The sequence below is a fragment of the Oncorhynchus gorbuscha genome, linkage group LG05, assembly GCF_021184085.1.
Source record: "Oncorhynchus gorbuscha isolate QuinsamMale2020 ecotype Even-year linkage group LG05, OgorEven_v1.0, whole genome shotgun sequence".
Classification (NCBI taxonomy): domain Eukaryota; kingdom Metazoa; phylum Chordata; class Actinopteri; order Salmoniformes; family Salmonidae; genus Oncorhynchus; species Oncorhynchus gorbuscha.
Window position 1 is genome coordinate 31,534,131 of NC_060177.1, and position 12,341 is coordinate 31,546,471.

At 47.4% G+C, this 12,341-nt stretch overlaps 1 protein-coding gene across 1 annotated transcript in view; it reads left to right on the top strand.

Moving 5' to 3' along the window:
- The window catches only part of si:ch211-186j3.6 (neural-cadherin), a 252,531-nt gene that overhangs the window by 176,585 nt on the left and 63,605 nt on the right, over positions 1-12,341 (top strand). The window contains exons 22-23 of the mRNA XM_046349618.1: positions 5,901-6,178; positions 11,474-11,688. Coding sequence (XP_046205574.1) covers positions 5,901-6,178; positions 11,474-11,688 — 493 coding nt within the window. The remainder of the gene's footprint in view (positions 1-5,900; positions 6,179-11,473; positions 11,689-12,341) is intronic.

Sequence of the window (12,341 nt, forward strand, 5' to 3'; positions counted from 1 at the left end):
GAAAGGGTATATGGTGTGGAAAGGGTAAATGGTGTAGAAAGGGTATATGGTGTAGAAAGGGTATATGATGTAGAAAGGGTATATGGTGTAGAAAGGGTATATGGTGTAGAAAGGGTATATGGTGTAGAAAGGGTATATGGTGTAGAAAGGGTATATGGTGTAGAAAGGGTATATGATGTAGAAAGGGTATATGGTGTAGAAAGGGTATATGGTGTAGAAAGGGTATATGGTGTAGAAAGGGTATATGGTGTAGAAAGGGTATATGGTGTAGAAAGGGTATATGGTGTAGAAAGGGTATATGGTGTAGAAAGGGTATATTGTCATGTTTTGTCATTTATTATCTTGTCTTGTCCCTGTGCTTCCCATTCTATTCGTTTCCCTCTGCTGGTCTTATTAGGTTCTTTCCCTCTTTCTATCCCTCTCTCTCCCCCTCCCTCTCTCACTCTCTCGCTCTCTCTTCTCTCTATCGTTCCGTTCCTGCTCCCAGCTGTTCCTATTCCCCTAATCAATCATTTAGTCTTCCCACACCTGTTCCCGATCCTTTCCCCTGATTAGAGTCCCTATTTCTTCCTTTGTGTTCCGTTCCTGTCCTGTCGGTTCCTTGTCTAGAATTCACCGTGCTGTGTTTGTGTATCGCCCTGTCGTGTCGTGTTTTCCTCAGATGCTGCGTGGTGAGCAGGTGTCTGAGTCTGTCTGGTTCTAGTGCCTTCCCGAGGCAACCTGCTGTTCACCTGCTGTTCAAGATCGAGTCTCCAGTTTGTCCTCGTCATTTCGAGTGAAAGTTGTGTTTTTTTTGTTTGTAATTACTTTACTGGATTAAAGACTCTGTTTTCGCCAAGTCGCTTTTGGGTCCTCTTTCACCTGCATGACAGAAGGAACCGACCAAGGAATGGACCCAGCGACTTCAGACGCTCGTTACACTGCCGTCGAGATCCAAGGAGCCATGCTCGGCAGACACGAGCAGGAATTGTCTGCTGCTCGCCATGCCGTGGAGAACCTGGCCGCTCAGGTTTCCGACCTCTCTGGACAGTTCCAGAGTCTCGTCTCGTGCCACCTGTTACTTCCTGGCCTGCCGAGCCTCCAGAACCTAGGGTTAATAACCCACCTTGCTACTCCGGGCAGCCCACTGAGTGCCGCTCCTTTCTCACGCAGTGTGAGATTGTGTTCTCTCTCCAACCCAACACATACTCTAGAGAGAGAGCTCGGGTTGCTTACGTCATTTCACTCCTTACTGGCCGGGCTCGAGAATGGGGCACAGCTATCAGGGAGGCAAGGGCTGATTGCTCTAACAAGTTCCAGAACTTTAAAGAGGAGATGATTCGGGTTTTTGACCGTTCAGTTTTTGGTAGGGAGGCTTCTAGGGCCCTGGCTTCCTTATGCCAAGGTGAACGGTCCATAACGGATTATTCTATTGAGTTTCGCACTCTTGCTGCCTCTAGTGAGTGGAACGAGCCGGCGCTGCTCGCTCGTTTTCTGGAGGGACTCACGCAGTGGTTAAGGATGAGATTCTCTCCCGGGAGGTTCCTTCAGATGTGGACTCTTTGATTGCTCTCGCCATCCGCATAGAACGACGGGTAGATCTTCGTCACCGGGCTCGTGGAAGAGAGCTCGCATCAACGGTGTTTCCCTGCTCCGCATCGCAACCATCTCCCTCCTCTGGCTCAGAGTCTGAGCCCATGCAGCTGGGAGGGATTCGCATCTCGACTAAGGAGAGGGAACGGAGGATCACCAACCGCCTGTGCCTCTATTGCGGAGTTGCTGGACATTTTGTTAATTCATGTCCAGTAAAAGCCAGAGCTCATCTGTAAGCGGAGGGCTACAGGTGAGCGCAACTACTCAAGTCTCTCCATCAAAATCCTGTACTACTTTGTCGGTCCATCTACGCTGGACCGGTTCGGTGCTACATGTAGTGCCTTGATAGACTCTGGGGCTGAGGGTTGTTTCATGGACGAAGCATGGGTTCGGAAACATGACATTCCTTTCAGAGAGTTAGAGAAGCCTACGCCCATGTTCGCCTTAGATGGTAGTCATCTTCCCAGTATCAGATTTGAGACACTACCTTTAACCCTCACAGTATCTGGTAACCACAGTGAGACTATTTCTTTTTTGATTTTTCGTTCTCCGTTTACACCTGTTGTTTTGGGTCATCCCTGGCTAGTATGTCATAATCCTTCTATTAATTGGTCTAGTAATTCTATCCTATCCTGGAACGTTTCTTGTCATGTGAAGTGTTTAATGTCTGCCATCCCTCCCGTTTCTTCTGTCCCTACTTCTCAGGAGGAACCTGGCGATTTGACAGGAGTGCCGGAGGAATATCATGATCTGCGCACGGTCTTCAGTCGGTCCCGAGCCAACTCCCTTCCTCCTCACCGGTCGTATGATTGTAGTATTGATCTCCTTCCGGGGACCACTCCTCCTCGGGGTAGACTATACTCTCTGTCGGCTCCCGAACGTAAGGCTCTCGAGGATTATTTGTCTGTGTCTCTTGACGCCGGTACCATAGTGCCTTCTTCCTCTCCGGCCGGGGCGGGGTTCTTTTTGTTAAGAAGAAGGACGGTACTCTGCACCCCTGCGTGGATTATCGAGGGCTGAATGACATAACGGTTAAGAATCGTTATCCGCTTCCCCCTTATGTCATCAGCCTTCGAGATTCTGCAGGGAGCCAGGTGCTTTACTAAGTTGGACCTTCGTAACGCTTACCATCTCGTGCGCATCAGAGAGGGGGACGAGTGGAAAACGGCGTTTAACACTCCGTTAGGGCATTTTGAGTACCGGGTTCTGCCGTTTGGTCTCGCCAATGCGCCAGCTGTTTTTCAGGCATTAGTTAATGATGTTCTGAGAGACATGCTGAACATCTTTGTTTTTGTCTATCTTGACGATATCCTGATTTTTTCTCCGTCACTCGAGATTCATGTTCAGCACGTTCGACGTGTTCTACAGCGCCTTTTAGAGAATTGTCTCTACGTAAAGTCTGAGAAGTGCTCTTTTCATGTCTCCTCCGTTACTTTTCTCGGTTCCGTTATTTCCGCTGAAGGCATTCAGATGGATTCCGCTAAGGTCCAAGCTGTCAGTGATTGGCCCGTTCCAAGGTCACGTGTCGAGTTGCAGCGCTTTTAGGTTTCGCTAATTTCTATCGGCGTTTCATTCGTAATTTCGGTCAAGTTGCTGCCCCTCTCACAGCTCTTACTTCTGTCAAGACGTGTTTTAAGTGGTCCGGTTCCGCCCAGGGAGCTTTTGATCTTCTAAAAGAACGTTTACGTCCGCTCCTATCCTCGTTACTCCTGACGTCACTAGACAATTCATTGTCGAGGTTGGCGCTTCAGAGGTAGGCGTGGGAGCCATTCTATCCCAGCGCTTCCAGTCTGACGATAAGGTTCATCCTTGCGCTTATTTTTCTCATCGCCTGTCGCCATCTGAGCGCAACTATGATGTGGGTAACCGTGAACTGCTCGCCATCCGCTTAGCCCTAGGCGAATGGCGACAGTGGTTGGAGGGCGACCGTTCCTTTTGTCGTTTGGACAGACCATAAGAACCTTGAGTACATCCGTTCTGCCAAACGACTTAATGCCCGTCAAGCTCGTTGGGCGTTGTTTTTCGCTCGTTTCGAGTTTGTGATTTCTTACCGTCCGGGTAGCAAGAACACCAAGCCTGATGCCTTATCCCGTCTGTTTAGTTCTTCTGTGGCTTCTACTGATCCCGAGGGGATTCTTCCTTATGGGCGTGTTGTCGGGTTAACAGTCTGGGGAATTGAAAGACAGGTTAAGCAAGCACTCACGCACACTGCGTCGCCGCGCGCTTGTCCTAGTAACCTCCTTTTCGTTCCTGTTTCCACTCGTCTGGCTGTTCTTCAGTGGGCTCACTCATTGATGATTTCCTCCGTTGCCGCCAGGATTCCTCCTCGAGTGCGCCAGGAGGCGCTCGGTGAGTGGGGGGGTACTGTCATGTTTTGTCATTTATTATCTTGTCTTGTCCCTGTGCTTCCCATTCTATTCGTTTCCCTCTGCTGGTCTTATTAGGTTCTTTCCCTCTTTCTATCCCTCTCTCTCCCCCTCCCTCTCTCACTCTCTCGCTCTCTCTTCTCTCTATCGTTCCGTTCCTGCTCCCAGCTGTTCCTATTCCCCTAATCAATCATTTAGTCTTCCCACACCTGTTCCCGATCCTTTCCCCTGATTAGAGTCCCTATTTCTTCCTTTGTGTTCCGTTCCTGTCCTGTCGGTTCCTTGTCTAGAATTCACCGTGCTGTGTTTGTGTATCGCCCTGTCGTGTCGTGTTTTCCTCAGATGCTGCGTGGTGAGCAGGTGTCTGAGTCTGTCTGGTTCTAGTGCCTTCCCGAGGCAACCTGCTGTTCACCTGCTGTTCAAGATCGAGTCTCCAGTTTGTCCTCGTCATTTCGAGTGAAAGTTGTGTTTTTTTTGTTTGTAATTACTTTACTGGATTAAAGACTCTGTTTTCGCCAAGTCGCTTTTGGGTCCTCTTTCACCTGCATGACATATATGGTGTAGAAAGGGTCTATGGTGTAGAAAGGGTATATGGTGTAGAAAGGGTCTATGGTGTAGAAAGGGTATATGGTGTAGAAAGGGTATATGGTGTAGAAAGGGTATATGGTGTAGAAAGGGTATATGGTGTAGAAAGGGTATATGGTGTAGAAAGGGTAAATGGTGTAGAAAGGGTAAATGGTGTAGAAAGGGTATATGGTGTAGAAAGGGTAAATGGTGTAGAAAGGGTATATGGTGTAGAAAGGGTATATGGTGTAGAAAGGGTATATGGTGTAGAAAGGGTATATGATGTAGAAAGGGTATATGGTGTAGAAAGGGTATATTGTGTAGAAAGGGTATATGGTGTAGAAAGGGTATATGGTGTAGAAAGGGTATATGGTGTAGAAAGGGTATATGATGTAGAAAGGGTATTTGGTGTAGAAAGGGTATACGGTGTAGAAAGGGTATACGGTGTAGAAAGGGTATACGGTGTAGAAAGGGTATACGGTGTAGAAAGGGTATACGGTGTAGAAAGGGTATACGGTGTAGAAAGGGTATACGGTGTAGAAAGGGTATACGGTGTAGAAAGGGTATATGGTGTAGAAAGGGTATATGGTGTAGAAAGGGTATATGGTGTAGAAAGGGTATACGGTGTAGAAAGGGTATATGGTGTAGAAAGGGTATATGGTGTAGAAAGGGTATATGGTGTAGAAAGGGTATATGGTGTAGAAAGGGTATACGGTGTAGAAAGGGTATATGGTGTAGAAAGGGTATATGGTGTAGAAAGGGTATACGGTGAATGTATGTAACACCGGTAATGGTCTACTGTGTGTTCTATTTACAGTATCAGCACACTTCGAAAATCAGACGCTTGGAGGGCCATTTGGAGAGGGTTGTTTTTGTGTGTATTGTGTGGGTTTGCATGTGTGTGAGCATGTGCATTTATGTAAGTGTGTGTGTGTGAGAGAGAGAGAGAAATTTGAAGGATGAATTCATACACTCTCTATGCTAATAGTATGGCTGTAGGGGTATTTGCATGTATGAGTGTGTCACACAACCCAGATGCTTATGTCAAGAATGAAAGAAAGATGGCTAAAACAACAGGCATTATGTGCTTTATAAAGGCTTTAGGACAAATCCTGATGGTAATCAAGACTGTTCCGCTTTGACTCTTCCATGGCTGTCCCTTGATTACCTTTTAGCCTTCTACTTTGTTGTTCCTCTGTCTCCTTTCGCCTCCTATTTCTGTCTTAATCCTCCTAATTTAATTCTCCCTTGATCCTCTCTCTTTCCCTTCATTCCTCTCTCTCTCTCTCTCTCTCTCTCTCTCTCTCTCTCTCTCTCTCTCTCTCTCTCTCTCTCTCTCTCTCTCTCTCTCTCTCTCTCTCTCTCTCTCTCTCTCTCTCTCTCTCTCTGTGTCCACAGCTGCAGTCCTTCCTGCAAGTGAACATCAGCCAGGTACATGTGGATGAGTGTGCCAACACAGACTGCGGCGGCAGCGGCGGCTGCTCCAACGTGCTGAGCGTCAGCGACACGCCCACTGTGGTGGATTCTGGGAGCCTGTCACTGGTGTCGGTGACGGTGGAATCCACGGCAGTATGCAGCTGCTCCGGTAGAGAACACGTCCACAAGATCTGTTCCTCCTATCCCAGAAACCCCTGCTTCAACGGGGGCATCTGTGTCGACACTCAGAGCGGGTACAGGTGAGGAAGAAGTCATACCACCTGCAGTGAAATGTTCACACAGGAGAAGGGGTTTAATTGTGTTTACAGTTGTGCACGGGTAAGCGGAGGTGTCAAAAAACAGCAAATAGCCTTTGGCAGCCTGACCTTTTAGCAGTCACGAGGGTGGGGGAAGGGGAGGGAAGGCTCAGATCTGTTGTTTCCCTGTTGAGATAGTGATGGTTACCTGGAGTTTTCAACAGATAGATGAGAATGAATACCTGGTAGGAGAATGCTTTATGAATGAGAGTGAGGGCTATGTGTGGGAGAGGAATCAATAAGTCAACTAATACTTAAATCTTGCTAGAGGGATGAAACTCTATGAAAGTATTTGGCCAAAAACAGGCAAGTGGCGCAGTGCGCTCGCTCGCTCGCTCACACCAATGCTGTGCCGGTGCTGAATGACAGATCAAGTGAAAGCTTTCAAAAGGATCCAAGCCCCTCTTTGTGAGTCTCATCCCTTAACCTACCCCCAAGACTTCTCACAAATATGAGGTACACAGCTTTTAGCCTTTTTCTCCAATTATCCAGAGCCAATAATGCTATTGATTTTCTTCACTGGGTAACAATACCTAAACAGAGAGAAGGAGAATAACAATCCATTTTGCACGGAGGGCGAGAGGGGTAATGGTGAGGAGGAGAGAGTGCAGCAAAGTCATTTGGTACGGGGGTTGGAAGGTGAGGGGTCGAGTTAGACAACCAGAAAACATAGCCGAGGCTGTTTAAATAACCTCGTTAGCCACGCCTGATTATTCTGCTTCATCTCTAATTGAACAGAGTTAAACCATGTCCACAGGTCTCACCTCTCTCTCCCTCTCTCTCTCTGGCTCTCTCTCTCTCTCGCCGGCCAGGCCTTTGATGTCTTTCCGACCTGGGCTCAGCTCACTGCTGTAATCCCAGCGGTGGTTGTTTAGGAGAGAAGCTTTAGCTTCAGTACTGAGCTCTGTGTTCTACAGTACAGCAGCCATGTTGCAGTGCCATGTTGCAGTGTCTGGCGCCTCGTGTTCCTCTCTGCTCCTCTCACCTCCTCTACCTCTCTCCCCCAGTGCCTCTCTGTTTTTGGTTCCCTCTTGGTCCTCCTGAATTAATTTCATAGTTGTGCTCTGAATGTCTGAGCGAGCTCAACATCAAGCTAAATACTTCTGGGATCGTGTTGAGGAGGAGGGCTAAACGCCGCCGGTGATGTGGGGGGAATTTTCTTTAATCTAATGATCTTTGTGATTAAAAATGCAAAGGAAATGAACACGTCGAAAATGCCAACCTGGCCGCTACACGAAAGGAGGTATTTAAAAGGGAATGATGCATGTTTTATCATACGTCTGTGTATATTTTTGTTAGGGTGTTTGCAATGCGGAAGTGCACTTAAATAACAGTGCACAAACAATTTAATGAGAGCTCGAGATCATTTAAAAAATATATATATTTCATCTCTGAGAATTCATGCAACACTTTATTTTCTGATGCAATTCTGTGTCAACCAGATTGTACACAAGCACTGTGGAGACCACTTAGGTACAATAAAACTGGAGACTGTCCTACTGGTTTTTTTTATTTTTATGAATCTACTCACGTTCACATATGCCGAGTTGCATCCAGTTTATACGGACCATCCAAAGTCATCCAAAATCATGGCAGACATGGGATGCATTTAAAAATGCTGTATCTTTGGCTGTGAGTGATGAAAGAAAATGTGGCCTCGGCGACAATTCCTTGAGTAATTCAATAGATGCTTTTGTGCACAAAGACCTAAAGTGGCTCATTAGGAATCTCCAAATCTGACCGTGTATAGAAATGGTCATTCTCGGCCAGGAGTCAGTTAAACTGCAGTACCGAAGCCAAACTGTAGGAGCAGTCAAAACCGTGCTTGTTGACCAGTAACCTGACCCCTTTTGGTGGAGACACATAAACGACTACACTACTGTGTGTCTACACTACTGTGTGTCTACACTGCTGTGTGTCTACACTGCTGTGTGTCTGGCCTGAACTCTGTGAGCAGAATCAGAATCACCATATTTACTAAGGCACTGCTCTGGGGAGGTGTTGGCCATTCCTCCTGTGGGTTTCACGTGTGCAGACTTGTGATCCCACGGACGTCAACACAGTCACATGATACTTCAGTTGGAGCACGCTGACAGACGTATAACGTTAGTCTCCTGACTGAGGTAGAGAGAGAGAGAGGACGAAGGAGGATGACAGAGACATACACACACACACACACACACACACCCCGTGCAAACACACACATGGAAAGTCCCTCGTTTGAAATCCACTGGCATTGTTAGTTCATATTCAGAGGTAATCTGCTGCTGATCTGGTGTTCATGTCTAGAAAGGAGGTGTATACGGATGTTCCTGAAAAAATTGCCAGACATCTTGCCCAAAATTTGAACATATGCCCAAATGCTCTTCCTGGAATTGTCCACCCTGCTTCCCTTTGAAACACGAAAGGAGAAGCCATTTCATTTGGTTCTCTGCTGTTTAATTAAAAGAAGAAAGTAAACCCAGGATTTGTGTCTAGTTGGACGTACTAAGCGTGTAATGTGCCTTGCCATTGGTCCGTACCAGAATGATTTATGCAGCCAAGCCAGAGTTAATCCCAGCTCTCTCTCTGTTGCAGACACATATTGGCTTCTAACAGTTGAACTGACATCGCCAGATTGGCCCAAACACAGGATAAAGTTGTTGATGTGTCAGAACAGAAGAGCCTCCTTGTTGATGACAAGTTGTCCTTGTAGAACTCACATTCCTCAGCTTATATTATAACTGAAACGCCAAGAACTTAAAAAGCAGTGAAGCATTTTGAATCTGTGAATGTAGCGAATAATTAACCATGTTAATAGAAATTCCTCACATTATACGTATTCAATTATGACATTTCTACGATTATTGTTTCCACTAGTGAATGTCTTTATAACTGAAGGTCAATGTCATCCTCTGCAGGCTTGGGTGTGTGAAACCGTTCAAAGACAAACGCAAGCCTGGTAATAGATATGAGACAGAGGCAGTGGACGGTTGCTGAGCAGCGCACAGAGCCCTGGCCTGGTTTATCACTAGGCGTTGAGCACACGGATGTCGAAATGCGCAGATGTGTAGAGATCCCCAGCGAGGCAGCGCAGAGATTTAAGATTTAAGAAACAACATGTAGATAATCGTGGCGGCCAGGATTAATAGCGGGATTTGAAAATGGAGGGCAGGGGAGATTACTTGGTCCCGAACGCTAACAAATAACATTCCCGTGTGCAAAGAACAGGAAATGAGCAAAGGGGGAAAAAAACTCAAGTACAGTAAGAGGATTGGGGTTGAGGCCATGGTGGCTGAAATCATGTTCCTGATATCTCTGAGGGGATAAATGAGTGAGATAATTCCCTGAGACTGGTTGAATGGTTTCCAAACGGACAGATAAGGTAGGTCAAGTTTCCAGTGTATTGTTTCGAGTCCCCCTCTTTACATCTCCTTCTCTCCACAGCCTTATCTCTCCCTCTTTCTTTTCTATAAGTGATCCCTCCGTTGTACGTCACTGTCTGTCACTCCGGGAGATGTGTTGATGTCTTTTTGATGGTCAGGTGGTGTAATTTAAGCCCTGTTTGCCGCTCGGGGCCTAGTCACACTGAGCCGTGACCGGGCGTGTACACTTCCTCCCTTTCCATGTGACAGTGGTCAGGTAGACGCATGGCTCCTGGCTGTAACCACATCCAGATATCACTGGACTCAACTCCCTGCCTCTCCACAGTCAGGTGGCGTTATAGTGTCACTATAGGATCCTGTTTGGTCAACCGGAGCCTATATGACCTTCATCAGAACCAGTGCTCCTAGAGCTCCCAGACCAAACTTCCTTTCATTCTTAAGCGTCACGGCCGTGACCACCATTGTTGTTGGGAACAGAACAGCCCGACGTGCTGATCTGCAACGTTCACCACCTGCTGTTGTTCTCACCCCTATAGTATAATAACGTCTGCTATTTAGCAGAGGCTTTTATCCAAAGCGACTTACAGTCAGGTTTGCTACAGTCCTCTCTCCTCTCTCCCTTTTTGGCTATGGTGTGCCTTCTAAACGTGGGGTGTATAGCTTTGATTACTGTGCCTGGTTATTAGAAGAAGCATGTTATTATGTTAGCGCACGGCCCGCCTGTCTGTTTCTCTCCTCCCGCATTTGCATGTCTGCCAGGTGCCAGGGGGGACTATCATTTCTGACAGTCTCTCCTTTTCAATCTGGGTTCAGAGCAGAGACTGGGAAATGGGAAAGACTAAATGCAAGAGTGTCGGATGTGGCAGCCAGGAGCTCTTCTCTCTCTCCCTTCGCAGCACACAAATGAGAGAGGAACGAAACGAAGGGAGCATGGCGGCCTGGAAGACTATTATTAGGCTGCTGTGAGTAGGGTGATGGAGAGGGAACCGGCTGAGAAAATAGCTGGGCTTCTGACTAAACTAACTAGAGAAAGCCACACTTGATTGATGCCACAGGATTGCCCGTGTGTGGGTGTGCCAGCTATATTAGCTGTCTCCACAACAGGTGGATACAGTGGGGTTGTGTGTGTGTGTGTGTGTGTGTGTGTGTGTGTGTGTGTGTGTGTGTGTGTGTGTGTGTGTGTGTGTGTGTGTGTGTGTGTGTGTGTGTGTGTGTGTGTGTGTGTGTGTGTGTGTGTGTGTGTGTGTGTGTGTGTGTGTGTGACAAAGGAAGACTGAATGAAGGAAAAGGGAAGACAGAATAACCGGAGGGAGGAGTACAGCTGTGCTCGGTTGCTATGTTGTTAATAGTGATGGATTCTCCCTATGGTGCAGCTGATAATGAGAACATCTGCATGAGATGTGGAGTGTCTCGCAGAAGGTAATCACTAGAGGCGAAACAGTAGTGGGAGAGCATGACAGACAGAGAGAGAAAGCTGAAATATAGTGTTCTCCAGATTGTGAGCAGTCCTTGGGGGCTAATATAGACTGCTAGATGCTTAGTTGGGATGTACACTCACAATCTTTAGTTGTTATGCAATTGAGAACAATTAGAAGCAAATTGTGTGTGTGTGTGCGTGCGTGTGTGTGTGTGCGTGCATGTGTGTGCGTGCGTGCGTGGGTACGTGTGTGTGCGTGCGTGCATGTGCGTGCGTGCGTGCGTGGGTGCGTGTGTGTGACTGACTGTTGTGTGGTTAAGCAGAAGCAGGGCATCCCATCCCGGCCTCAGCAGGGACATCCTGATAGAGCCGTCTTGCGTGATAAATGAGGGAATAACTCAATTGCTTTGTGTTATTCTTATTGTGATGTTCCTCCTCCTTGTTATTTTGCCCTAGATGCCAGTGCCCTGCGCAGTTCGAGGGGCCAGAGTGCCAGCAGACCAAACACAGTTTCCATGGCAACGGCTATGCCTGGTTTCCTCCCATAAGGCCTTGCTTCGAGAGCCGTCTCTCCCTGGAGTTCATCACGGAGGTTGCAGATGGACTGCTGCTTTACAGCGGGCCCCTGGCCCAGCTACAGCCCTGGGACCTTGAGGACTTCATGGCCATAGGTAATATATCTACTTATCTACTCACAGAGGAGGGGGACAGGAATACAGGATAGAGGAGAGACAGGGTAGAAGGGAGGGGCAGCGCATGCATACGTCAGTGTGAGAGCTGGTAATTGTGTTTGCGGTCCGCTGTGATGGCGCGATAGAGATAGGAAGGTTGCATGAGGCAGAAATGCTCAAATTGTCCTCTACACAACTCTGTCTGAATTTGCTGGTTTAAAATAAACAAGACTACTAAGGTACTTTTTACATGGAGACTTGTTGTGTCAACGCTGCCAAATTAGTTTGGGGGTGGAGGGGATTCTTTGAAGGGGGGTCAGCTTCAGCCTACACACAGCTCCTGAGGCCTTTAATGAGTGTACACTTGGTGGTAAAGGCTGATCTCTCTGTGTGTGTGTGTGTGTGTGTGTGTGTGTGTGTGTGTGTGTGTGTGTGTGTGTGTGTGTGTGTGTGTGTGTGTGTGTGTGTGTGTGTGTGTGTGTGTGTGTGTGTGTGTGTGTGTGTGTGTGTGTGTGTGTGTGTGTGTGTGTGTGTGACAGCGTCAGGTCTTTAGGGGTTAATGAGGGGCTCGTTATGAAAGTAAAGGCTTATTTGTCATTCATTCCAGAATGTAATTACAACGGGGTGTGCATATTTAGAGCTTTAATGAACTT